The sequence below is a fragment of the Myotis yumanensis genome, unplaced genomic scaffold, assembly GCF_028538775.1.
Source record: "Myotis yumanensis isolate MYYU_CA2020_CCGP unplaced genomic scaffold, mMyoYum1.0.hap1 SCAF_3, whole genome shotgun sequence".
NCBI classification, from domain to species: domain Eukaryota; kingdom Metazoa; phylum Chordata; class Mammalia; order Chiroptera; family Vespertilionidae; genus Myotis; species Myotis yumanensis.
Genome location: NW_027223754.1, coordinates 105,226,763 through 105,254,345, shown reverse-complemented (window position 1 = coordinate 105,254,345; position 27,583 = coordinate 105,226,763). Strand labels below are relative to the sequence as shown.

At 42.5% G+C, this 27,583-nt stretch overlaps 1 protein-coding gene across 1 annotated transcript in view; it reads right to left on the bottom strand.

The window, feature by feature from the left end:
* The window catches only part of SOHLH2 (spermatogenesis and oogenesis specific basic helix-loop-helix 2), a 140,911-nt gene extending 122,830 nt beyond the window's left edge, over window positions 1-18,081 (bottom strand). The window contains exon 1 of the mRNA XM_070408739.1: window positions 18,034-18,081. Within this exon, the coding sequence (XP_070264840.1) occupies window positions 18,034-18,081 (48 nt within the window). The remainder of the gene's footprint in view (window positions 1-18,033) is intronic.
* Window positions 18,082-27,583: the final 9,502 nt, after the last annotated feature.

The following is a 27,583-nucleotide window of genomic DNA, read 5'->3' as shown; positions in this document are numbered from 1 at the left end:
TACAATGAATTAAATTCATTCCTTTTATTTTAGTTTTTTGTATCTATGTTCATAAGTGAAACCAGATACAATTTTTATTTCATTGTCTTATCTGGTTTGGGTATAAGGGTTATGCCAGCTTTATAGAATAAAATAGAAAGTTTCAATATTATTCTATAGTCTTAAATATCTTGTAATACATAGAAATTATCTGCTTCTTGAAGTTTAGGTAAAACATCTCTGTGAAATCTGAGCCTGATGTCATTTAGAGAGGGGGTTTAATTACCTTTTATAGTTCCTTAAAATTCAAAAATTTAGGTTTTATACCTCCTCTTACTTTTGTTCATATATATTTTTAAAAGTCCATTTCACATACCTTTTCAAATGTATTAATTTTAAAATTTATAATATTTATTACTTGCTTTTTTTTTTAATATATTTTTTTATTGATTTTTTACAGAGAGGAAGGGAGAGAGAGATAGAGAGTTAGAAACATCAATGAGAGAGAAACATCGACCAGCTGCAACCCAGGTATATGCCCTTGACCAGAATCGAACCTGGGACCTTTCAGTCCTCAGGCCGATGCTCCATTCACTGAGCCAAACCGGTTTCAGCTTTATTACTTGCTTTTAATTCATCTTGCTTTCATTCTTTTCCTGGCAATGCTTTATTAGAGACTGTGATCTCCTAGTTCAGTGATGGTGAACCTTTTGAGCTCGGCATGTCAGCATTTTGAAAAACCCTAACTTAACTGTGGTGTCGTGTCATATATAGAAATTTTTTGATATTTGCAACCATAGTAAAACAAGGATTTATATCTTTGATATTTATTTTATATATTTAAATAAAATAAACATTTAACAAAGAAAAATCAACCAAAAAAATGAGTTCGCGTGTCACCTCTGACATGCGTGTCATAGGTTCGCCATCACTGTCCTAGTTCATAGGTTGACACTCAACCACTGACCCACACTGGCTGGGCTGTTGATATTTTCTTTGTGGCCTAACAGACAACCAACTGTTGTTAATGTTCCATGGATACTTGAAAACAATGTGTATTTTCTGTTGGGCATACAGTGGGACCTTGACTTACGAGTTTAATTCGTTCTGTGACAGAGCTTGTAACTCAAATTACTCGTATGTCAAATCTTAAAGTGAACGAGTTAGACACGTGATGCTGGGCTGATGTTGTGGCGTTCACTGTGACGTTCGCTGCGCCAACTAGCAGTGGGGTATCTGAAGCTGGCTCGTAACCCGAATTTTCGCTCGCAACTCAAAGCAAAAAATCAGCCAAGAGATGGCTCGTATCTCGAAAAACTCGTTAGTCAGGACACTCGTAAGTCAAGGCCCCACTGTATATTCTCTCCATATATTTTAGATTGAACTTGTTAATTGATTTCTTTCTTATTTTAGTAGCCCTGATCTTTCAGCTTATGAGATAAATTAGAGAAGTCTACTTCCCTCTTTAATTATGGTTTGTCAATTTCTCTAACTATAGACCAGTGATGGCGAACCTATGACACGTGTGTCAAAGGTGACACATGAACTCATTTTTTTGGTTGATTTTTCTTTGTTAAATGGCATTTAAATATATAAAATAAATGTCAAAAATATGTCTTTTTTTTTTATATATATATATATTTTATTGATTTTTTACAGAGAGGAAGGGAGAGGGCTAGAGAGTCAGAAACATCGATGAGAGAGAAACATCGATCAGCTGCCTCCTGCACATCCCCCACCGGGGATGTGCCCGCAACCCAGGTACATGCCCTTGACCGGAATCGAACCTGGGCCCTTTCAGTCCGCAGGCCGACGCTCTATCCACTGAGCCAAACCGGTTTCGGCCAAAAATATAAGTCTTGAGAGAAACCAAGATGGCGGCATAGGTAAACACCGGAGTTTGCTGCCTCGAACAACCACTTCAAAAATACAACTAAAAGACGGAACAGACATCATCCAGAACCACAGGAAGGCTGGCGGAGTGGAAATTCTACAACTAGAAAGAAAGAGAAAAACATACCGAGACTTAGAAGAGGCGCAGTGCGGAAGTAAAATACTAAGGTGCGGAGGTGCATGTGGAGCGGGCGCACGGTTGTCGTTTTCAATCAGGAGGGAGTCTCAGGCTCTGAGCTCCAGTTCCGGGCGAGTCTCTAGAGACCCAGACTCATACGGGAGAAGCAGGACTGTCTGGCATTGGTCGGAACCCGAGGGCAGCTTTCTCTCCTAGGGGCTTGCAGCGATTACCTGGACACTGAGAAGCAGAGCCACTGAGGGCAAGTCTGAGAGCAGCCATAACTGCTAGCCCCGCCCAAGCCCTGCAGGGAGGCTTTTGCTGGATAGCTGCAGGAAAAGGCTAGATTAGCACCTCCCTAGAGATCCAGGAGCCAGGAAGCCCAGAGGTCAGAGTGGGACCATCCAGTTTGCAGCTCCGTGGAACCATAAAAGACATACTCAGGGGGCAGACTCAGTGAGCACCAAAGCCCCATTGAAGCAAGTCTTGCCCCAGAGGGGTGTCTCCAGCACAGAAGTTTTCCCACTACAGACACAGCTGATTCTCACAGCCAATTGGCCTGGAGGTCAATTCCTCCCAGTGATAACTACAACAATCAAGGCTTAACTACAACAAGACTGTGCACAAAGACCACAAGGGGGTGCACCAAGAGTGTCCTCCTCAGGTAATTGGGGAGGCTGAACCACTGGGCCCTAGAGGACACTCAGCACAGAAAACCACTTTTTCAACACAGGGAAGCATAAAAAATGCTGAGACAAAGAAACAGGACACAAACGAAAGAAATGGAGGAGAGCAAACTGCTGGATATAGAATTCAAAACCACACTTTTAAGGTCTTGAAAGAACTGTCTAGAAGCCGCCGATAAATATAGTGAGATCCTCAAGAAATCTAGTGAGACCCTCGATGTTGTGATAAAGAACCAACTAGAAATTAAGCATACACTGACTGAAATAAAGAACATTATACAGACTCCCAACAGCAGACCAGAGGATCACAAGAATCAAGTCAAAGATTTGAAATAGAAGAAGCAAAAAACACCCAACAGGAAAAGCAAAATGAAAAAAGAATCCGAAAACACGAAGATAGTGTAAGGAACCTCTGGGACAGCTTCAAGCATACCAACATCCGAATTATAGGGGTGCCAGAGGAAGAGAGAGAACAGGATATTGAAAACCTATTTGAAGAAATAATGACAGAAAACTTCCCCTACCTGGTGAAAGAAATAGACTTACAGGTCCAGGAAGCACATAGAACCCCAAACAAAAGGAATCCAAAGAGGACCACACCAAGACACATCATAATTAAAATGCCAAGAGCAAAAGACAAAGAGAGAATCTTAAAAGCAGCAAGAGAAAGCAAGTCAATTACCTACAAGGGAATACCCATACGACTGTCAGCTGATTTCTCAACAGAAACTTTGCAGGCCAGAAGGGAGTGGCAAGAAATATTCAAAGTGATGAACAGCCAGAACCTACAACCAAGATTACTTTATCCAGCAAAGCAATCATTCAGAATTGAAGGTCAGATAAAGAGCTTCACAGATAAGGAAAGGCTAAAGGAGTTCATCACCACCAAACCAGTATTATATGAAATGCTGAAAGGTATCATTTAAGAAGAGGAAGAAGAAGAAAAAGGTAAAGATACAAATTATGAACAACAAATACACATCTATCAACAAGTGAATCTAAAAATCAAGTGAGTAAATAATCTGATGAACAGTATGAACTGGTGATTATAATAGAATCAGGGACATAGAAAGGGAATGGACTGACTATTCTTGTGGGGGGAAAGGGGTGTGGGGGATGCGGGAAGAGATTGGACAGTAATCATGCACCTATGGATGAGGACAGTGGGTGGGGAGTGAGGGCGGAGGGAGGGGTGGGAACTGGGTGGAGGGGAGTTTGGGAGGGAAAAAAGAGGAACCAATGTAATAATCTGAACAATAAAGATTTAATTAAAAAAATATATATATATATAAGTCTTTGTTTTACTATGGTTGCAAATATCAAAAAATTTCTATATGTGACACAGCACCAGAGTTAAGTTAGGGTTTTTCAAAATGCTGACATGCCGAGCTCAAAAGGTTCGCCATCACTGCTATAGACTCTAATTATAGACTAGTGACCAGTGCATGGATTCGTGCACATTGAAAGGAAATTAATTAGAAGGTGGCTGGTGGGGCGGGACTGGGCAAGATGGGCCAGACACGCCCTGGAGCCAACCTCCCTCAGTCCCTCCCGGGTGTCTGCAGAGTGAGCAGGGTCCCTCTGGTAGGTGGGGTCCCTTGGCCTGGCCTGCAGGGATCAGGCTGAAACCGGCTCTCTGACATCCCCCAAGGGGTCCCATAGTGCAAGAGGGCACCCTGCAAAGTTGTTGTCATACAGGGTTTGGAACGCAAATGCAAGTGTGCAGTTAACCAGATTCGGGGCCAACAGTGCGCAGCAACAACATAACCCATGGCTGAAGGTGGAATCACATGGCACCGCGAGGAATCCAGCTCCCTCCTCTCTGGTTTCAGGGTGCATAACCAGAGAACCGCCGTTGCCAAGTCACTGCAGCATGGCAGCTCCTGCATTGAGCGTCTGCCCCCTGGTGGTCAGTGCGCGTCACAGTAACCAGTCGAACAGGTGGTAGGACACTTAGCATATTAGCCTTTTATATATATAGAGGTTCATAATTATACATATTCATATGGCTATAATATTTAATATATACAATATGATATATAATGTATATATTAAATATCTAAATATCATGTATTGATAATTACTTCTAAAACTATATATGTTTGAAATATACCTTTTTGTCTTTTTAAACCCTTTTTACCTGAAATTTTTTTTCTGATATAAAGCACTTTTTTTTCATATCACTCTATTTTGAGCCCTTCTATATTATTTTGATTTTGTGTGAATTTTATACATGACATATATTTGAATTTTTAGTTTTTCTTCACAACCTGAGACTTCAGTTTTTAATATAAGAATTTAAGTTATACACTACATTAATGGCATTAACTGTTATTAATGTGATATAGTTAACTATTAATTAATTGTGAAACATTTACAACTTAATGTGAAATGGTTTTATTTACCTTATTTCAGATTTCCCATATATTGAATTTTGTTTCTTTTTTCTCATTCCTTCTCTTTTACTGATCAAATTTTTCCCTTTTCTCTCCTGTTGCTCATAAAATATTTTGGGAGTTAGACTTCTTATTTCTTTTATTTAAGTGGCATTAGGGAATCACAATTCAGTGTTAGGTTTGCCTAATAAGTACTCCTATGGTCAAAATTTCTTTCTCTGAACTTTGAAGATACTGGGAAATTTTATTCTAGTGATACCATTGTAATTAGCTGGTTATTAATAATAGAAAAGGAGCAAAGGGAGGCCAGACATTATAGGCATGTCATTTAGGCAGCTTCACCAGGATGCTGCAACTTCACACTCCCCAGGGAACCACTGACCCATTCCCTGCAAACACTAGGGAAAGGGACTGAACAAACAGGGATATTGGGGTATGCACAGTGAAGTTGGGGTGATATAGGGCAGGTGCTTGCTGTCAATCTAACCTGGAAACAGAGGGGGCAGGGCCAATGCAAGCCCATGAACATTTGGAAATACATACTCCCCTATAGCCTAGACAAAGGCATTCTCTCTCTCTCTTGGCTCTTGACTCTTGGCTCTCTGGTTCATTCGGCTTTGCTCCTGCCTATGTTGCCCCCCCCCCACCCCTAGCCATGTCACCCTGTGGACCCCACATGCAATGGACTAATGGACTATAGCAAGGAACATAAACTAAGCTAGCCTGATGCTGGACTGGAGCTGTTCTCCAACATGGAGCAAAACTCTGGACACTGGCTTTTACCTTAGCCCTGCTAAAAATAAAATGGGACTTTTTTCTTGGCAGGACAAAGGAAAATGGGACCTTGGAAACTTAGGATATAATTCCACAGAAATAAAGCTTTCTATAATAACTCCTGTAAGGGCCTCCAGAAATTCTTATTCCAGTGGCACCCCAGGAACCCCATCCCACTGATAATACTAGCATCCAAAGTTTCTGATGAAAAGAATAAGCTGATTTATTTTTCTTATGGTGCTTTTCTCTTTTGCTGTGGGTTTTAATAGTTTTCTAGGATGTGCTGGGCATGGGTTTTATTAATCATACTTAGCACTGTTATGCCCAGATTTCAAGATCCCCAAGAAACCAACATCAGGGAGCCAGCCAGTCCGATGCAAAAGCATAAGAATCTGTATTTCAAGCTAGCTTGAGCTCCCCGTCCACCTGACTCGCCGACACAATGGCAAGCCAAGTGGCCGAGAGAGCGAACCCGCACGTAGAGATGGGCTTTATATGGGGGGGGGGCGGGTTGGAGTAAGGGGAGGAGAAAGGACGTAGCCCTTACCCTGAGGCAAGATGGAGGGCGTAGCCCTCGCCCTTTCATTCCCCCCTTTGTCTTGGAACTTCCGGCTCAATCATGAGACGGACTGCATTTCTATTCCACCGTTGCTAGAGGCCCGAACTGGGCACACAGAACTATCAACTGAACTGTTTCTATATGTTTAACAAATGGTCCAGTGGAAGGGGAAGAAATTATTTTAGCTTTAACAACTTCTATTGAAATAGGATTTTTCTTCTTAAAGTTCCTCCATGGCTATTAAAAAGCCAAATCAAGATTATTCAATGTGGCCTGATGTTTTTATAAACACAAGAATGGTAACTGACTATTTTTGCTGGAATTTCATGGTTGAATCTTAATGTGCCCCGTAGGGCCAGGAAGCCACGCCACCCAGCTGCCATCAGGCCCGCCTGCAGTATCTGCTGAGTTAGGTGAATCTCTCACCTGTAGCAACTCCACCTGAGCCCACACTCTAGGCTTTAAGCCCATCTCAGTAGCCCTCCTACTTGTTGCGGCCCAGAGTGTGTGGGGGTTCCACAGGAACGCAGAGGCATCCCTACTGCTCCCCTTCTACTCTTACCAACCGCCAGTGATGGTAGGGCATGGGCCTGACACTCCAGCGCCAGCCATCTTCAGGGCTTCCAAGCAGGATACCAGGCTTTCTTCATGGCATTTTTACTGGCTTCAAGTCTTTAGAGCTCAGACAGGGTTCTTTAAAACATGATACTCCAGTCAAAGTTTTCCGTTAATAAAACTACTATTAGGAACCGGTCTTATTGAATCTATGCAAAGAAATGTATTGCCATGTTAGCATTGCCAAATTTCGGAGGAATTACATAAGAAGAAAGACATACTGATCTACTCTAAGATTTTCTGACTTTCCTTGCCAATTCTTTTTCATGGATTTAAAACAAAACAGCAACTGTTGGTATAAAACTTTCTTTCTATGCATAATCATGCCTTAGATCTTCTATTCTAAACAGGCCTTTTCCAGCTTATTACCCCTGACATGGGGATGGTGACAAAGGCCTGTAAGACAGTATTACAGGCTGCCAACTGTTAGCTGTCTCTCAACAGAGACCAAAACCTGATGGGTACGGTTCCTGCCCATTTGGGCACCTGTCCTCTTGGCAGCTAGCTATCCTTTACTTTTGGGGGTCACCCCACATAGTTCCCTTCCAGGACAGCCAGAACACATTCAAACCTGCAAGAGAATTAAAGGTTAATATAACATATCAATACAATGAAACATGATATTGGCATCATGGCTGCTTCAGGCAGCCACATCCTACTAAAGTCTATTTTTGGCCTTCATATAAATTGTCCTTGTCTCTTTGGAGCCATGTCCATGAAGATGCAGGCATCATCTAAGTCGCAAGCAATGTTACCAGCATCAGGCAGGTAGCAGGTTGCATTGATCTCGATCGACATTCCATTTGGTGACGAAGTCTTTCCGGATCATGGATGGGTCCGCTGACTGGACGTGGGTGTGATGGACCCAGGTCACACGTGCAGGGCTGCCAGGGCCTTATCTATGGCAGACAGGTAGTCAGGCAGCAGGTCCAGGAGACAGGTGGCTAGAAACACACCCCCGGCAATGCAGCTTACTAGGCTCAGGACTTTCTGTCGGAAGGCTGAGGCTTCGGGGCTGGCTCCCGGTCAGCCTAGCACACAGATGGGCACCAGACTGCAGATGAGCGTGAGCACCAGCAGGAGCACCAGGGCCTCCAACTTCACCTCCAGGTCCACAGGCAGTGGGGGAGCTGAGGCTACTGCCTCTGGGCACCACACCAGGAGCTCTGGTTCTCCCCATGGCCCCATGGTGGCCGGCTGCTCCAGTGACTCTCAGACCTCTTGAGGGTCTCACTCCATGGCCCCCACCAGGTTCCATGGTTTGTTTCTACCAGTTCCCTTTGTGGCAGAGCAGCAACCAGGCCTCTTTCAAGGGAGTGCGCTAGGAGGGGTTATCAGCCCCTCCTTTGCTAGCAGCAACAGGTACCAAACCCTTACAGTACATTAGACCAGCTTCATTCCCGCCTATCTTTATAGATTTCAAGGCCCATTGTCTTCCTTAATCAGTACTGGCCTGTATTATCTAATTCAGCACAGGCAGGGGGAAGGGCCCATTAAATCTTTGTCTTGAGGAACTGTGAGCCCCATCCTTAAATGTCCCAATCAGACTAGAAAAGCCATAAATACCTTTTAAATCTACCCAAAATTCCAAAATCTCAACCCAGCATAGAATATCACATAGCAAATCAAAGTTCCCAGCAAACAAACAGATAGAGATGTTTACTAGTTAGGCAGGCCGATTCCACCTCTGGCAGAGAGCAAGCGCCCTAGGGGAAAGATCCCAGAGGCCGCTCAGGGTGCTTTGCTATTGGTCAGAGCACTCAGCCTTAAGAAATCAAGCGTGTGCCTTTTTTTTTTCTGCAGATTTTCACACTTACATGAACAAATAATTATACCCAAGTAGGCAAACAAATATCAAATAAACATTTACATTCATACCTTTTCAGTGAACAAGTATTTTTACAGTCTTGGGATCTAGGATTCTTGACCTATGTCTCATTCAGATAGAAACGGTACTTATCATAAACAAATAAACAAACAAATCCAAAACCAAAACCCAAGAAAACCAAGGCCAGAAGTACCCTCTGACGTTTCAGGGGTATCAAGGAAGAAGTCAGCCCTTCTCACAATCCACCAGTGACCAGTCCCAGCTCACTGGCCTATCATTTATTCAACATTATATTTTGTTTTTTTTCCCATCACACCAAAGCCATGCTTTCCAGTTAGAACTCTTAGCCTTAATTTTTAGGTGTCATGTAAATAATTAACATTTCTCAGATTAGTAATACATTCAAAATTTTTAAGAGACACAGAAATTTTACTAGTTATACATATTTAAGCAATAAGGACAGATCAATTTACAGAAACCAGTTTCTACCTGAAATAATCGTACTTTAGAAATTGGATTACTGCTATCAGTTCCTTTTAAAGACTTTGCCATAACCTTTAATTGTCTTTAGTTTAAGGAAAGCAGGGTTTTCTAGATTTAAGAGATTAGCTTAAAAATAAATCCTCGAGGCAAGCACACTTCCTGCCCCATCCACATTTCTGCAGCAAAACTCCGCCTTAAACCTCCACCCCTGACTAAATCAGAGGAAGGGGCCTTTGCTGTTTCAGGATGGCGGCCCTCAGGGGAGCAGCAAACCATGCGGCCAACATGGCGGCTGCCAAGTCACGCAGCTCAACATTGTGGCTGTCTAAACTGTTCTCTGACAGAAAAGGTGATTTCTTTATTCTCACAATAAACAAGGGAAGAGCAAACCAAAATCCCTAAAAGATAGATGGCCAACATTATATTGTAGACAAACAGAAATTTCATTGACTGTTTATACCTTTTATAATTATCTTAAAGAATATTAATTAAATTTAAACTGGTTTTTGTACTAAAAATTCAGTTGAGATGTTAAAATTAATCCTCTTTTTAATCAGACCAATGAGTACAAAAACAAGTTATACTGACAGAAAGCTGATTTCAAAGGAGCCACCTTTTGGCTGCTTGACCTTTTCTGGGAAGGTAGGCTAGCAAAAGGTGTAGCCATTGAAATGCAAATTAACATTTCTAAAGATGGCTGCTGGCGGGAACTGGACCACCTGCATGCTAGGGGAAGGGCGTGTCTACCCTGCCCTCCACCAAAAAAGGGTGTAGCTTCAGACTTCCCAACGGTGAGACAAAAAAAGACCTTAAACTTTTAGCTGGCAAGTTAAATATTCAGCATTTCTCAATATTCAACCAATAGATTTAATTCTGTTCTTTAGATTCTTCATGAGGCAAATTAGAGTAAATTACTTTTTACTTCCAAGAGGCTTTGGAAAACCATATTTGAGCCCTGAAACAGGTTATGGCCTACCTGGTTTTTTCAGATGTAAATTGACCACATTCTTTAAGATTTTGCTGCAGGCAGGAGGAGACTATCTCCTTCCTCCATTAAAAAAAGCTTTCTTAATTAACAAGGGACCATCTTTTTTTCCCTTGGAAAAACTGTTATCATGGAAATGCCAATCCTGCTGCTAGAATTTAGCTAGCATCTTTTTCTGTAGATTTGCAAGGAGCTTCCAGGCTAAAATTCTATCGAAAAACGGATGGTGCGCACATTAGTTCTAAGCCAGCTTTTCTTCTCACACGTGCACAGAAATTTCAGACGCATTTACCTGGGGAGGGTGTGACCTGCTTTCATAGGTCCTTACTCAGTTGCCCACCGGACCGAAATCCTGTAGCCACACAAAGGAGGGGAGAAGGCAGGCCCCCTCCCTCCACACTCACATACTTTCACCAGAAATTCATTCAGAGTTTAAACAATCCATTCAATTTCTAACAACTTCCCAATTCCTGAGGGAGCTCTAAAGCCTCCCGCAATTTCCTTGAAATGATCAATCACAATACCCAAAGGAGCAGTCAGAGTCCATTCCATAACGTCCGTCCAGTAAGTTCACAGAAAGAAACATATAAACACAGAAAACTAAATGGGCCCGAAAATACAGCCTTCCAACTCCATGGAAGCGAAACCAAAACAATCTTCCAACTCCATGGAAGCAAAAACCGAAACGGGAGCGAACCACCTGTGCGACCCGCCTTGTCTCAGATTGGGGTTTCTACAGACCTTCCGACTCCGCGGAAGCAAAATTACACCCCTACAGATGGAGGGCCGAGGCGTCCCTCGACTCCTCCCGCCCTTGATCCTCGTGCGTCCACGTAAGAGATCAATGCGGGCGAATACAGATTTCATAAGTGAGCTCACACAGGACAGATACAGAACAAGTCCCTGAGCAGAGGCAGTAGAAAACTGCCTAGGAATGCTTCTCTTCTACCTTTTTTTTAAAGATAGGCCAGATTCGAACTCTTAGCCAGTCCGAGTTTTGACGGTGAGTACCATCTAGAAGCCATTCCTCCAGATACAGGATGAGTCCCTTAGAGATAACATATATCACACAGAACAGAATACACAACACACAGACACTTACCGCGGCCAGACTCTTCGAACTGGGGGGTCCCTGGATGGTCTTGGGAATCCCGGACAAGCCCCCAAATGTTATGCCCAGATTTCAAGATCCCCAAGAAACCAACATCAGGGAGCCAGCCAGTCCGATGCAAAAGCATAAGAATCTGTATTTCAAGCTAGCTTGAGCTCCCCATCCACCAGACTCGCCGACACAATGGCAAGCCAAGTGGCCGAGAGAGCAAACCCCCGTGTAGAGACGGGCTTTATAGGGGGGGTTGGAGTAAGGGGAGGAGATAGGACATAGCCCTTACCCTGAGGCAAGATGGAGGGCGTAGCCCTCGCCCTTTCAGCACTCAGTAGATCTTTGGCTCTAGAATTTCCTTCTATTTCTTTATTCCCTCTTCTTTGTGTCTTTGTCTCGCCTTAGAAATCTCCCATTATATGTTAGACATTCTAAATTGATCCTTCATGTCTCAACTTCTGAGAGACTTCCTTAACTTTATTTTTCATATGAACAGCTCAGTCTTCAGTCCTTCTAAAAATTTTTACAATTTCAGTTTGTTTAATGTAAATGGCTCATTTCTAAGATTTTTTGGTAATTTTTGTCTAGTGTCTGTGCATTACATCTAGTTCTGTTAATGTCTGGTGATCCTTGGTTATCCAAACATAAAAATGAGTCATGGTTTATGTCGATGGTTTTAAGTAGTTTCCCTTGCAGTTGAGGTGGTCTGTTTCCCCAGTTACTGATTCCTTTAAAGGGACAACTAACAACAACCTTGGTGTGAGTGGATGGAACAATGGAAGCAAAGATTGGAGAGCAGAGGCTGGGACTAACAATTTGTCAAAAAACAGCAAGCTTTCCCTCATGGGCAGAGTTGCCTTTCCTAATCCTTTTCAGTTATACAGTTCTGCAAATTACTAACAAGAACCTGTTGTTACTACATATAATTGTACTACATATAGCTCATTTTCTTTGGAAAGAGCAGTTCCTGGGTTTTATCCTTGGTTTAAAAGAACTATGGCTCCACCTGTAGTGGGAGTGAGCTGAGAGAGTCCAAGGGCTAAAGAAATTCAGGGGTTCCACTGGCCCAGGTATTCAGCATGCAGCTAACTTCATCACTAAGTGAGTGCCCTCTAGCCCATTTCATTATTGTTTCACCTAACATTCTGCCTGAACTGTCACTAGAATTGCTTGACCTCCCATTTCTTCTCTTCTTTATGTATTTTAAACTGTGTTTTTGTACCTTTGTTTTAGTGGCGATTTGATTCTATCTGATTTTTAAATTTCAAGTTTTCCTGTTGAAGTGTGTGTGTGTGTGTGTGTGTGTTTTCACAGAAAAGCTGCTTTGTTCAAGCCAAGATCCCATTGAGGACCTGCATTTAGTTGTTATGTCTCCTTGCACTTTTAATTTGGGATACCCCCCACCCCTTTTTTTCTCTCCATGTTATTTACATTTTAAAATATCTCCTGACATAGAGTCTGGGTGGATGGAGACATTGACATGCATGTTCAATTCACCAACATGAGCCAATCTTGCTCACCTGCCTCACCCTGTTTTAAACAGGATAAAAATTCAAACTCTATAGTATAGCCTTTCATAGCAGAATATCAACCCATGTCACCAGTCTCTCCTTTCTACTTCCCTCAAATATCATTCATTACGACAACAGCATAACACTTTCAAATGAGCTTTAAAATTTTGAATTTCTATAGTAGAGAATATTAGGACTCTCGATGAGTGAAACACCCTTCTAGAATGTTTCCTTTTCATTTTATAAACATTCCTCATTTCTAATAGTACTGTAGGAGCACATGAGACTCTGAGCCACCTTGATGCTTTTAGTGCAGACTTTGCAAATCACCATTATGGCACAGGATTTCCTCTGTACCAATATGGTCCTATGTGAACCAAACACTAAGCATTGAAAATGGTTATTAACAAGTGGTCATAAAAGGAGTGATTCTAATTTTGTTTTTGAATTAACCTACAAATGTCCAAAAACAATCTATCTGTTACAGATAGGGTGACCATTGCATTTACCTTCCAAACGGAAACATTTTTGAGAATGAAAAGGGATGTTATTGATAATTATACTAAAACTAGAGGCCCGGTGCATGAAAATTTGTACACTTGGGGGGGCGGTCCCTCAGCCCAGCCTGCGCCCTCTCGCAGTTCAGGACCCCTTGAGGGATGTCCGCCTGCAGTCAGACATCCCTCTTGCAGTCCAGGAGCCCTCTCTCCTTACCACCTGCCTTAGTGCTGCCTGGGAGGCAGGAGAGGCTCCTGACACTGCCATTGTGCTCACCTGGCTTCTGGCTGAGTGGTGCTCCCCCTGTGGAAGCACACTGACCACCAGGGAGCAGCTCCTGAATTGAGTGTCTGCCCCCTGGTGGTCAGTGCGCATCATAGCAACTGGTCATTCTGCTGTTCGGTCAATTTGCATATTACCCTTTTATTATATAGGAGAAACACATATAAATCAGGGTGTCCTAGCCTATGAATAACTTGTAAAACTCTCTATTAGAAAGGTTTATTTCCTTTTCCTTTAAAAGATCCTGCTACTTTGCAACTGCTTAAATATGGCTGAAATCTATTTATTCTCTCCATAGATATTTACTGAGCCCTACTATAGGGAAGATGCTATGCTGGGAATATAAGGTGAACAATTAGACAAAGTCCCTGTCACCATGGAGCTTACATTCTAGTAGTCCTTTTTCTCCTGATAAGTAAGTATGGCTTTCAATCCTTGGAACTCACGAAGTATAGTGTATGAGCCTCAGTTCCACCAAAGCTGTTACCACTGCTCCTTTTGTAACAGCTCTATGCAGTGAAAAGAGAACAAAGGCTTTCAAGGCACATAGACCAGGGTCTGTCACCCTAGTTCAGCCACTTACTAGGAAGATACTTATGTGATCCTAATCTGGGGTATAATACCTCAAAAGACTGTTATAAGAAGAAATGTGTGTACAATATCCTGTAGGTGGTTGTTATTGTCATGTTTTCTCAAGTAATACCAAACCTGAACACAAAGAGTACAGAAAAATGTCAAATCAACTTGGGGAAGGGGAGAGGTACAATTAGGAAAATGTGAGCACCTCAGGCAGTGAAAACAGCCTTAAATCAAACTGCTCTCTGCATTACTTGAGCCATAGGGCTCAGGTAATTGGGCCTACTGAGGAGCAAAGATAAGTTTTGAATAGCGGACATCAGCTGATAACTCGATCCCATACCTAGCTAGCTAGTCCTGGTCCTTCTGACTGCATGCACCTCAGAGGCTCAGTTCTCTATTTCCCCCAACCTCTCAGCTAGTCTTGTGGAGTGAAGGACGGAGTGCGGGTCCTGGAGAGTGGGGAGAAATCCAAGAAGTGGGAGAGGGACCCAAAAACTTATGAGGAAGTGCAACACCACTAAGCAGTCCTCTGCACAGGAGTCTAAGTTTGCAGAGTGCCTGGCACCAGAACACAGAGAGAGCATGAAAGAAAGCAGCTTTGGGAAGAAGAACCGATTGCTCTCCTGCAAAGGCTTCTTTCCCGGCCCTACAAAATTAGTGCCATACCATACTTGTAATGTTAGAAATCAGACAAATTAGAACACTATCCCAAGGTAACGCAAATTAACTGAATAGCTTCTAATCAACTTAAATTGTAATATTTATCAGTTAAAAAGATCTTGTTGATGGTTTAATACGAACACATGTGATGAGAAGAATCTACTGATAAGAATAATAAAAGAAAACTGAATAAAACTTTCTAGGATATGCTGCTCTGGAAAACTGCCTTTTAGTACATTTAAGATTTTCACCTGTACGCACCACAACTTGAACCAATGCTAGATTTCCTTTGGCAGACTTTTTTTTTTCCTATTTAAATTGAATTACCAAGCAAAATAGAGACAGATTCATAGATAGAGAGAAGGCAGATAGCTTGGTGGTAGTGGGAAGTGTTGAGGTGGGTGGAGGGATTAAACAGAAAAGAAAAGAAAAAAAGAGAGAACACAGAGACTTGGACAACAGTGGAGTGATTGAGAGGGGTGTGGAGGTGGAAAAAGGCATAGAGGGAATAAATCATGATGGAAAAATAAATTTAATATTTTAATTGCTTATTGCACCTTTTTAAAAAAATAAAAGTGTGGATGACAAAGGGACACATGCTAATCTGAGTAACTCAGGGAAGGCCTGTGCGGTGGCCTTGCAAACTCAAGAGAACTAAAGATGGTCTGAAATTAAAAGCTTTTCATTAAAAAGCATTTTATAGTGGGTAGTCATGTCCTAGGCCAGTATCTTCCCTGACAAAGATCAACTTCAATCTTTACTGAGGATCTAAGATAACACACCTGTGGAATGTCAGGGTAACTTGTAACTTCCCTTTTTCCGGGCCCCTCAGGGCACAAACCACAAATTCCTTTATTGTTAGTTATCTTGTTAATTGTTTTGTTTGTTTGTTTGTTTGTTTTTTAATATATTTTATTGATTTTTTACAGAGAGGAAGGGAGAGAGATAGAGAGTTAGAAACATCGATGAGAGAGAAACACCGATCAGCTGCCTCTTGCACATCTCCTACTGGGGATGTGCCCACAACCCAGGTACATGCCCTTGACCGGAATCGAACCTGGGACCTTTCAGTCTGCAGGCCAACGTTCTATCCACTGAGCCAAACCGGTTTCGGCTATCTTGTTAATTGTTGACTGTTAACTATCCTGTGCTCTTCTATGTAAAAGAAGTATGTGTCTATCATTCTACTTTTTATCCAATCCCAGAGGTTTCCCCACTTTGCTTTCTTCTGCCTTCCTAATCTATCACCAATGAATTTCATGTAACCCACTTACTTCTCCTCCTTTGATTATAATGTATAAAACAAGGTGAAAACCGCCATTCTCCAGAGCACTATCTTCATAGCTTGAGATCCTACTTCCCAGCAATTGTCAACAGTTTGGCTCAAATAAATTCACAAAAATTCTTTATAGGTTTGAATGTTGTTGTTTTTACGTTAACAAAACCAACATTTGGGAAATATTGGAACATTTGAAAAAGCCTAATGAGAAAGTAAAAAGTATCTGTAATTCCACCTCTCAGGAATAAACACTACCAACACATCACCTTGGTGTAGATCTTTTAAGTGCGGCAACTTTTATAACACAGCGTCCTTGTCACCAATACTCCTGATCCACTCCCTCTGATTTCTGAAATTACAGTAGCATTCCAGCCACTCCAGTCTCTAGATTTTTTAAATACTGGATTTCCATTTGCAATCTGCCCCAGGCTAAACCCTTAATTAGTAGCAATAAGTGCTCAAGTGCTTCAAGCCAATGGCTTCTACATTTTAGTGAGTTGTTATTTATGTGACTCTATCACCTGGAGCAGCACTGACACTCACTGGAGCTGGAGGGGCTGATGCTCTCACCTGGCAATCATTGGCCTCCATTTTCCCCAGGTGTCAAGGGCTTAAACGTTTAGCTCTATGTGGAGAGACTAAATTGCTCTTCAAATGCAAACAAAAGGTTCATTTGGGGCTTCAGACTGTCTTAGGGGTAGAAAACCACAATTATTTATTTACTACTAATCAGACATTTTATTCAGAATTCCATTTGGTGCAGCTTTGCCTAATCCTGCACCACAAAATACTATTTTTCCATTGTGTTTAAATAGGTGCCTCCATTTTGAAATAATTAAGAAAACCAATTAAACTGATCCACTTCCAAAAGGTCATAATTCCAGTTCAGAAATCTTGTTCCTAAGGAGTGAGGACATTGAAGTATGTAGAACATTCTAAGAGGTAACAAAACTTCACACAGCCCAAAAGGTTTCCCTCTCATATGGGAAATAAGAAAGCCAACACTGCCCTGCTTTCTGGGATGGGTGAGGTTTTGTTTACACCCTTCCAATTGGGATAATAATCACCTTTCATTTTTACCTAAAACAGCTACACAAGTGATTGTGTGCTTTTACTACTGGATGATAAATAAGGCGCTTTCAAAGAGGCCCATGGGCTTTTGGAGTTCCATGGAGGGTGGGAAGAAGTGTGAAGAGGGCAGCCGCTTTGGTTTCCACACACAGCTGCCCATGAGGGTGTGCGCCGAGGAAGGCTGCAAGGTCACTTGGGAACGCCATGCCAGTAAGCAAACTAAAGAAGAGCACCCAAGTTGTGCCAAGACAACAGTGCTGAAAATAAGCTTTCCTACATTACATAAACTTTCCTATATTCAAGCTAAAAATGTAATTCACATTTTTCCAGGCCACCAGCCCCAACTACCTACTCACCTTTGCTCCTACCAGTTGTCTCCTGCCTGAAAAATGCTTTTAAGTTTGGCAGGTGCCAGGGCTAGAAAGAGTTTTCTTTGTAAAACACACTCTTCTTCCGCCTCCTTTCCTGGGAGGATACAGCCTGGTCCCAACCTCGAGTGGGGCAAGGTGCCCAGCATGGGATTCCAGGACCTTGGGCCTGGACAGCCTCAGGAGCCCTGCCTTACCCTCTGCCCTAGGCTCGCTCCCGCCCTTGAAAGTAGCCCTTCCTGCCCCTGCCCTCCCGGGATGAGGCAATGAGAGACGCCTGTGCCGGCTGTGCAGCCGCAGGGGCCACCACTGCCCTGGGCCGGGGCGGTTACAAACGCAGCTGCCTCCTCTGCCTCTTGCCTCTTACCTGACTAGAGATTTGGCTCGGCTCCTGGCGGATAATTGAGGCCGCCATGGCCCGTTGCCCACGTGCCCGGTGCTGGGGCAGCCTCCCCGCAGATCAGCTACCCCGGGCGACCAGCCCGCGCTAATGGTTCTGGGGCCAGCAGCTGCGGACACGTACGCCCGGCGGCCCTTAAAGTGGCCTTGCCGCTCAGGCCTGGGCACCTGGGGAAGCAGCAGAAGGCTCTGAAGTGGAGGAGGGGAGGACTGCAGGAAGCGGGTAGGAGGACGATGGGGCTGGGGGCAGGCGGCAGGGCTGCCTGAGAGGAGCTGCCCAAGGTGCCCTGGAGGGCCTTAGGGGACAGGACCCTGGGACTGGCCCTATCCCTGGGAGATGGATTACACAGGCCTTAGAACTGCCACTTCCCCACCTCAGGCTGGTCTAAATATCATATGAGTTATCTTATGGGAAATCTTTCAAGTTTTAATATTAGGTATTAGCAAACAAGTTTATTTTCTTTTTCCTAGACAAACGTATGTATAGGATAGGGAAGGCGAGTGCTGCGTTCTTTCCAACCTTTAGAAAAATTGAAAATTGTAGAAGCATTTCATTTTGTCCTGTGATTCAACAAATATTGTCCCCATTTTCCTAAGTGAGAAAGTGAGCCAATAAGAAGTCTCCTGGAAGTGCTGCTATGTAACCCACTTTATTCAGCCTTCACTAGACAATTTATTGAAGTCTGTTGAGTGCCAGAATCTCTTGTAGGTTTTTACTGCTGCTTCTGATTTCCCCATTGCTAAAATGGGGGGAAGTGGGGAGAGGCAGAGGGAGAGGATGATATCTGATAGTGTTTATCAGTTTGGATTGCCTAAACTCTTGATCTCACTTGAACCATCAATACCCCGATGGTCCTCACTCCTTAGGAACAAGCTTTCTGAACTGGATAACCCCAATTTTTGGACTAAGGGGTTATCTCAGGGCAAAACTCCTCTATGTCCTGAGCAGGTCCTGGTGTGTTCTGGGGGCTTGATTTAGATCTTGAAGGCATGCAAAATTATTATTGTAGTTCTGTATGATTTTGATGGGAAAAGGTGAAGATAAATTTCTGATGAGATCATTCTGCATTCTTTTTGAAAGTAAATGTACACGTTTTAATTGATATGAATTTTGGCTATTTATTGGTTTTTCCATAATCAGGAACTGAGAATATCAGTGAGGCAGTTTGCTCATCAATATAGAACAAAGGTGAAGTCGTGCCAGCCAGTGTGAAGTGTTAAATGAGGCAGCTTTAAGTATTTCCCCTCTTTATGATAATCAAGTTTGCATTGCTTCAGAGGTCTAGATTAGCAAATCTGATGCTAATAGAGACAAAGACATTGTTGAAACTGACACAGATTCATGCCCCTAAATTTATGTGAGAGGAACTAATCATTCCTGTGTTGCAGGAAGCAAAAAAGATAACAAATCTCTTCCTTATTCAAGCTTCATAAGAGTCAAATTGTTTTAATATTTTCCAATCCTTGTCCTCTTTAACATTTTTGAATCATATGCATTTATATTGTTAGACAAACGGGCAGATGGATGGCCTTTGTGGTTCCCAAGAGTAAATATATGTTACTGATACTGGAATTTTTGGACTAGAATACACAGTGTTCCCCTGGCTTCCCCGGATTCTTTGTCTGTCGCAGTCAAAGAATGAAACCATGGACGGAAGATGGTATAGCAAAGGTGGAAATTTATTGAAGAACAAGTACAGAGTCCCACGTGGGGTAGGGGAAAGAATCTCACAGCATAGACTTCCACGTGGGGAAAGAGTCCCACCAAGTTCCCTTTTTTTCTGGTTTATAAAGGCTGCAGTATTTTGTGCCTCAATATCCCCTCCGATTGGCCACTATTCCCCTCTGATTTGGTCACTATAGCAACTCGTGAGCTCAAAGGTCAAATCTCACATGGAACATGTGAGGCCCTCCTTCTTTATTTTGTAAATATAGACTTTTGGCTATTTCCAGTTCCCTTATCTTATGGAACTATAACTTCTGTCTTTCCCTTGTCTTATGGAAATGTAACTGCTACTTCCCCCAACTTCCTTGTCTTATGGAAATGTAACTTCTGCTGGCTCCCTGCTCCCTGTCTTATGGAAATGTAACCTTTTGCAACTCTGTAGCCCTGTGTTTCTTCCATGGGTCCCCTTAATTTTAAAAATTCCCTAAATCTGCCTATTTCACCCCTAAAAATTCCTATTTCACTACTTATGCTCTTGATGGAAACCCTGAATACTATGAATTATTAAATATGATGAGAAGAATTCTACATAGAGAAATATATGTAAAAACTTGCACTTAAAATTAACAATTCAAATAGTCTCTTAGAAATAGTTTTTGGGTCACCTAAAATTATTAGCATTCATAGTATATGCTTTAAATTACTTTTCCTAAAAAATTAAATTATAACTGTGTACTTATGACAATATTCATATACCTTGAATACTTCTGTTATAAGCAGTTAGACAGACATGAGCAGAACCAGGACGATGGGCCAGGTACAGAAGGTCACCAGGGAGGAAAGCCCTGGGTACCTAGCAAAGGACGATTGTAGGGTGGGACTTTACCCCCAGGGTAAACTTTCCTCCCCTAGCATATCCCTGGCCATGCCATTTGGACCCCCTGATCATTCCTCCCTAGAGATCACATCTAGGCCTCAGCTGTATTTCAGCTCCAGTCTCATAAGAGCAACAAAACCACTCAGGGCTGAGCTCAGGACCAACTGCATTGAATAATGACCCCCTGCCCTGGTGCCTACTGTTAGGTTTGATCAAATAATTGAATCAATACCTCTCCCCTGGGAACTGACCTTTAGGCCACTTCACAACAGACATTCCCTTTTGCTTAGACCACATTCCACTTGCTGAGACCATTATCTCTCCACTCCGGACCTTCTGAGGATCAGGATCTGCACAGAGAATTCTTTGCCCAAAAAAAGCCCACCTAGAGTCCTTTCAAAACCTCTGACTCCCTGTCTTTGGGGGCTGGCACCATTTTGGGGCTCAGCCCATCTGGTATCCAGATAACCTAATGAAAATTGGGTTCGGTGTGTAAGGTCTGGGCCTGGGAAAATAGGGTCTTTCCTGATCCCACCAGCTGAGTTGGACAAAACAACCCAGAACTGCCGAGCCACATCCTGCTGGACAATAGCTGCCATCCTGGGACCCACCAGAGCATCCTGTTGTGCTGATGGCCAATAAATAACCACCAGAGACTTCTCAAGATGGCCAGGGTGCAGCTGTACCAACTTCCAGCTCATCAATCACCCACCACAAGCTACCTCAGATAAACCTGATTGGTCCAACAGCAGCATAAAAAATCTCTGCCAGGCATAGGCGGGTGTGACTTCCCCAGCCTGCACCCCCAGACCATGGGACCTCACCTGAGAGCTTCCAATAAACGCGATATTTCGCTCTTACCCTGCTTGTCTTGGTCAATTTATTGGCTTTGGTCAGATTAAATCTCACATCTCAGATTAAACCTTACATTAAACCTAACAGGGGTGCAGATATTTATTCTTCATCTTCCCGTGGGTTCTTGTCTCTCAGAGATGAAGAATAAATTTGTGGACTAACAGATTTCTTTAATAAAAATGTAGAAGTTTATTGGAAGCATATACAAGCTCCATCTGGGCACAGGTGTCCCTAAATGGGATCCCCTGGGGTGGGGCCCCAAATGAGAAAAGCCTTCTCTCTCTCTCTCTCTCTCTCTCTCTCTCTCTCTCTATCTCTTTCTCTCTCAAAAAAAAAAAAATCTAAATCCAAAAAAATCTAAAAGTCTGAAAATCTGTAATCTAAAAAAAACTGTCTTGTATCCCTTTGTCTCCAGTTTATATATGCTGTAGTTCTTTGTTTGAACGTGACCCTTTCTAATTGGACCCTTCTTAATTTAAGACCTTTGTGCTTTCCTCATTGATCATTTTGTTACATAGTGAAATGGAATTTTTGGGCTGGAACCTGGATTCTTTGTCTGCCAGAGTCCAAGAATAAATCCACAGAAAGAGAATAGTATAGCAAAGATGGAGATTTATTAAATATTAAAGAACAAGTACAGACTCCCACATGGGGAGAGGGGAAGAGTCCCACAGAATAGACTCCCATGTGGAGAGGGGGAAAAGGGTCCCACCCCATCCCTTCTTCCACAGTTTATAAAGGCTGCAAGTCCCTGTGTCCTGATATTTTTTTTGATTGGCCACTATCCCCCTTTTTGATTTGGTCACTATAGCAACTCCTGAACTCAAAGGTCAAACACCACATGGCACATGTGATGCCCTCCTCCCTCATTATTCTTCTTTTCTTTTTGGGCTTTCTTCCTTCTTTATTTTGTAAATATAGACCTTTTTTGGCTACTTCCAGCTCCTTGTCTTATGTAAATGCAACTATAGCTGCTCCCTGCACCTGGCTTCCTTGTGTTATGGAGATGTACCTTCCCCCAATCTGTAGCCCTATTTTTTTCCATGGACCCTGATTCTAAAAATTCCCTAAGCCTGCCTATCCCCCTAAAATTCCTGTTTCAATAGTATCGGTTTCAAAGGCCAAAGCCCACGTGGTGCTCCCCTCTTCCTCTCCCCTTATCTTGCAACTTTCTTCTATCCTCTGTGAAAATATGTTTCCTTCTTCCCAATATCCTGTGAATGTATGCCTTCCTCCCCGCTTATCCTGTGGCATTTCTCTATCCTCCTTACAAGTAAGATAAGCATTTTGAGTCTCCAAGCCCCCATCTGTGCATTCCTCTTCCATGGACCCTCTTTATTTCTAAGATTCCCTAAACCTGCCTATTTTGTCTCTAAAATTCCTTTCACTAATAAATTTATAATTCCTTACCACTAGGACCTTGTGAGTTTCTCCTTCAGGGACCCTAACACCTACCAATCAATCAATGGAGGCCACACCCTGAAAAGACACACCTGGAAAACTGCTGAATATTCTATTGAGATCTTCCCAGGTCTTTTAAAAACCCTTAGGACAGAGAACCCAGTGATTCTGCCTCCCAGAGCAAGCCCACTCTTTCCTTTTTCTTTCCCTTTCCCACCCCCCCCCCACCCCCCCCCCACCCCCACCCCCCCCCCCGCCGTGCTTCCTCACACCCAAGCTCCAAGGGCCATTCCTTTGCCTCTATAACTTGGTTCCTAAGCCTATTTCTTCTATCAATTAACTCTTCCACCTCTGGAGTCTTGGCTCTGAATTCTTTCCTAGCCAGAACTCAAGCACCAACTCCAATTCGACCCCACCAGTCTAACACCTAGTGCTGTTCCTGCTGCCCTACAACAGTTCTATAAAGTAATATATGATGCGTGGTCTGCTCAAATGAATTCTTATGAAGAACCTATGCTTAAAATGTTTGGAAATTTTCCATCCAGCTGTTTTATCAGAACTGTTATATATAAACTGTATCCAAATTGTTGCTTACCTGGCTTGTTATCAGAATTAACAGAAATTTAGAATTCGATGGGACTAAAGATGGCCTAACTATCCTTCCTTTCAAAGATGCTGAGGGCCAGAGAATGTTCTCATTTCAACCAAGAAAGTTGAAAGCTGGGGCATTAACTCACTTCCATCATTTTTACATTTAACAATGTACTAAACTCACTAAATACATATACTTTAAAACTTCACGCCTGTACTATCTTTGGAATATTAAATCCAACAGTCTCCCATAACTTTGCTAACCATTACGTTCTATAGAATTATAAACACGGACATTTTTTAATGTCAACTGAGGAAGGTGATTTTTAAAGATTAATTAATTTATTAATTTTTTCCAGGTTTTTAAGAAATATTACTTTGTATTAGTTTCAGGTGTACAGCATAGTAGTTAGATAATCATATACTTTACAAAGTGTTCCCCTGATATATCCAGTACCCACCTGGTGAAAGGAATTCTAGGGACAAAACAGGCAGGTTTAGAGAGTCTTAGAGATAAAGAGGGTCCAAGGGAGAGGAATGCATAGGTGGAGGCTTTCTTACTTGTACAGAGGGTAGAGAAATGCCACAGGATAAGGGGTAATAAAGAAGCACCCATCTTATATAAAAACTAGTAGCCCGGTGCATGAAATTCGTGCACATTAAAAAGGAATTAATTGCCCTAACCAGTTTGGATCAGTGGATAGAGCATCGGCCTGCAGACTCAAGGGTCCCAGGTTCGATTCCAGTCAAGGGCATGTACCTTGGTTGCAGGCACATCCCCAGTGGGGAGTGTGCAGGAGGCAGCTGATCAATGTTTCTCTCTCATCGATGTTTCTAACTCTCTATCCCTTCCCCTTCCTCTCTGTAAAAAATCAATAAAATATATTTTTTTAAAAAGGGAATTAATTAGCGGAGATATTTTTTTAAAAATATATCTTTATTGATTTCAGAGAGGAAGGGAGAGGGATAGAGAGTTAGAAACATCGATGTTGAGAGAGAAACATCGATCAGCTGCCTCCTGCACACCCCCTCCTGGGGATGTGCCCACAACTGAGGTACATGCCCTTGACCGGAATCGAACCTGGGACCCTTCAGTCCGCAGACCGACGCTCTATCCACTGAGCCAAACCGGTTAGGGCTAGCGGAGATATTTTAATATTGCTATTTGCCCTTTCTCTATAATAGAAGTGTGAGAGATGAAAGGAAATTAGTAAAATGTATATGAAAATAACATATAAATTTATTAATAAATAAACAGTAACAAAAGGATATAACAACAACAGAGGCATGATATAAAAACGACAAAACATATGAAAACAACAAAAACATGATATGAAAACAACAAAAACATGATATAAAAGCAACAGTGATGCAAACAATGACTGATAAAGTGATTAAACTTATTCTAACATCTCCCTGTACACCACATTAAGAGTGAAAACACTTTCAGAGTGCTTGACTAATTTCCCTTGTGATGAAGTACTTAGAACTTTAACTGTAACATCACATGCTCTTCAAACTCGAGAGAAAGCAACATATAACTGACCATGTGCAAAAACGGGTTCAGGTAGGAATATGCCTACTTTGTCTAGAGTTTGTCCTTGTGATTTATTAATAGTCATCACAAATGCTGGCATTACGGGAAACCGTCGTCGAATCAATTTAAATGGGAGGCTAGTGTCAGATGGGGACAAATTAATTCTTGGAATCAGAACAACTTCTCCCTCTGCAGATCCTGTTAATACTTCAGCTTCGATAATGTTAGGTCGTAATCTTTTGATAATAAATCTGGTACCATTACAAAGACCCCATTTACTATTGAGATTTCTCAATAGCATGATGATTGCACCCACTTTCAATTTTAATTTATGACACGGCATTCCCAAAGGAGTAATACTATTAGGAAATTCAATGGGAAAATTTTCCTTTTCAGCATCATCTGTGGAATCAATGTAATCATCACGCAAATATGTGTGAAAATCTCCATCGAGTATATTCAAATTTTCTTCATTTAATTTTTGAACATGCTCATTTTTTAGACAAAGAATTGCACGTTTAGATATATTTTTAATATTATCTATAGCAGTGGTTCTCAACCTTGGCTGCACATTAGAATCACCTGGGAATCTTTTTAAAATCCTGATTCCTGGGCCTCATCCTCCGGAAATTGTTTCTTTGTTATGGGGTGGGGCCACAACATTAGTAACAAAGAAACAGAATTTCTGGAGGATGAAGCCCAGAAATCAGGATTTTAAAAAGATTCCCAGGTGATTCTAATGTGCAGCCAAGGTTGAGAACCACTGATCTATAGATATAGTATTTCCAAAGTTAGCTTCAATAATAGATCCATTACAAATCATTTCACTTCCATGCTCCGCTCCGAGGGCGGGTTCCTGCCTGAAACCTCGCCCTGAGGGTGGGTTCCTGCCTGAAACTTCACCCTGAGGGCAGGTTCCTGCCTCAACTCGCCCTCCAGGAAATAGCTAGGGGAGGGCGCAGCTGTTTCCAAGATGAGCGCTGCAGGACTGACTTCCTTCCAGTTGGATGCGCTTCTGGCCATGATGTTACACCCAGGGTTTTTATATAAGTAGATTAAAAACTTTATTGTGGGGAGCCACTACAGTGTTTTGGACAGGTTCAAGCCTTGGACTGATAAGAGGGCTCAGTCCTCTCATTGCCACATGCAAGTCCCAGCTTGGAGGGCAGGGCCCTCCCAGCACAATTATAGCCAACAGCTATAGTTGTAAGCTTGAACCTATGGTCCGAACACGTGGCCCCACGTGCCTGAGTGATGTAGGCTTGATAGAGTTCAGGTGCATGTAGTTGAGTAGGATTGAAACCCAGGAGGATGTTGTAAACATCTTGGTCATGCCCTTACTTTGCCTCGTAGCATCTGCTATAAAATAAAGACATGGCTGTGGGTGTGGTCACTGTCTTTCAGAGAAGCAGCGTCTCACTGAGACCCAGCTTTCATTCTCTTGTCTGTCTTTTCTAAGCCTTTCAGCCGTCCCCACTCAGATTCACCCTTGGCCATGCTGGCGCGGCACACTTTATAAAGATATGCCTCCACGCTCCGAGGGCGGATTCCTACCTCAAATGTTGCCCTTACCAGAAAAAGCTATGGGAAACAGCTCAGAGCAGGGTGCAGCTGTTTCCAAGACAACCGCTGCAAGACTGACTTCCTTTCGCTTGGTCACCAGACCGGTCATGATGAACACCACCTAGGGTTTTTATATAAGTAGATTGCTGTTTGAAATTTTAACCCTGCTATTTTGGTTTCTGTAAATACTTGCTTGCTTAAATAATAAGGAAAATAAGACTACTCCCATTTCAGAGAGGCCATTAAACCTTCCCCAGACAAAGTTATCAGTGCTGGCACCAGGCCAAGCCTTTGGTGGAGGTCTCAAAGCCCCAGCACATAGGGGCTCTTTAAGAACTTGCAAAGGGGACCAGAACAGAACCCCATATTTGGGAGACAAAGAGGGTAAAAAAGTATAAATACAGGAAACTTCCTGTGTGACTTCACCCAGAATTCTTGAGACATTTTTCTCTAGGCCTGCACGTAATAATAATAATAATAAATGTAACTCCAGCTCTCTAAGCATTGCTTGGTTCTTCTCCAGTCTTCTGTAACATGGCTAGGACAACTGAAAGGAAGCAATAGGGAAGTCTAAAATAACTCCAACCTGAACAAGTAAAATAACTAAAAAGAGGAGAGGTGTGGATGTGGGGTCATGAGAATTATAGGGCTAAGGTCCATGGTGGGAAAGGCACAATAAGGGAAAGGGTGGTCTCCAGGTGTTGCAGAAGACCAAAGAAAAACCAAGCAACACTTTAGATAAAAGGAGTGACACTGTTTATTTATGCCGGCGGACTCAGGGAATTGCTTTCCAAATCTGAGTACAGTAACATGCAGGAGGCTTCTCTTTTATATCTTTCTGAAGTCTTTGTCCCGCAAATATGGATTATGCTTCCAGTACTTTTCACGGGCTTTGCAAGAAGGCCCCCAGGTGTTGGGGGTCTCCAGGCCATATGTGATGGTCTGGCCTGGTGCCAGTGTTAATAACCCTCCCTCCAGGGCAGTGCACTGTTCACAGTTTTATGGCCTCTGTAACAGGTTCTGCAAGA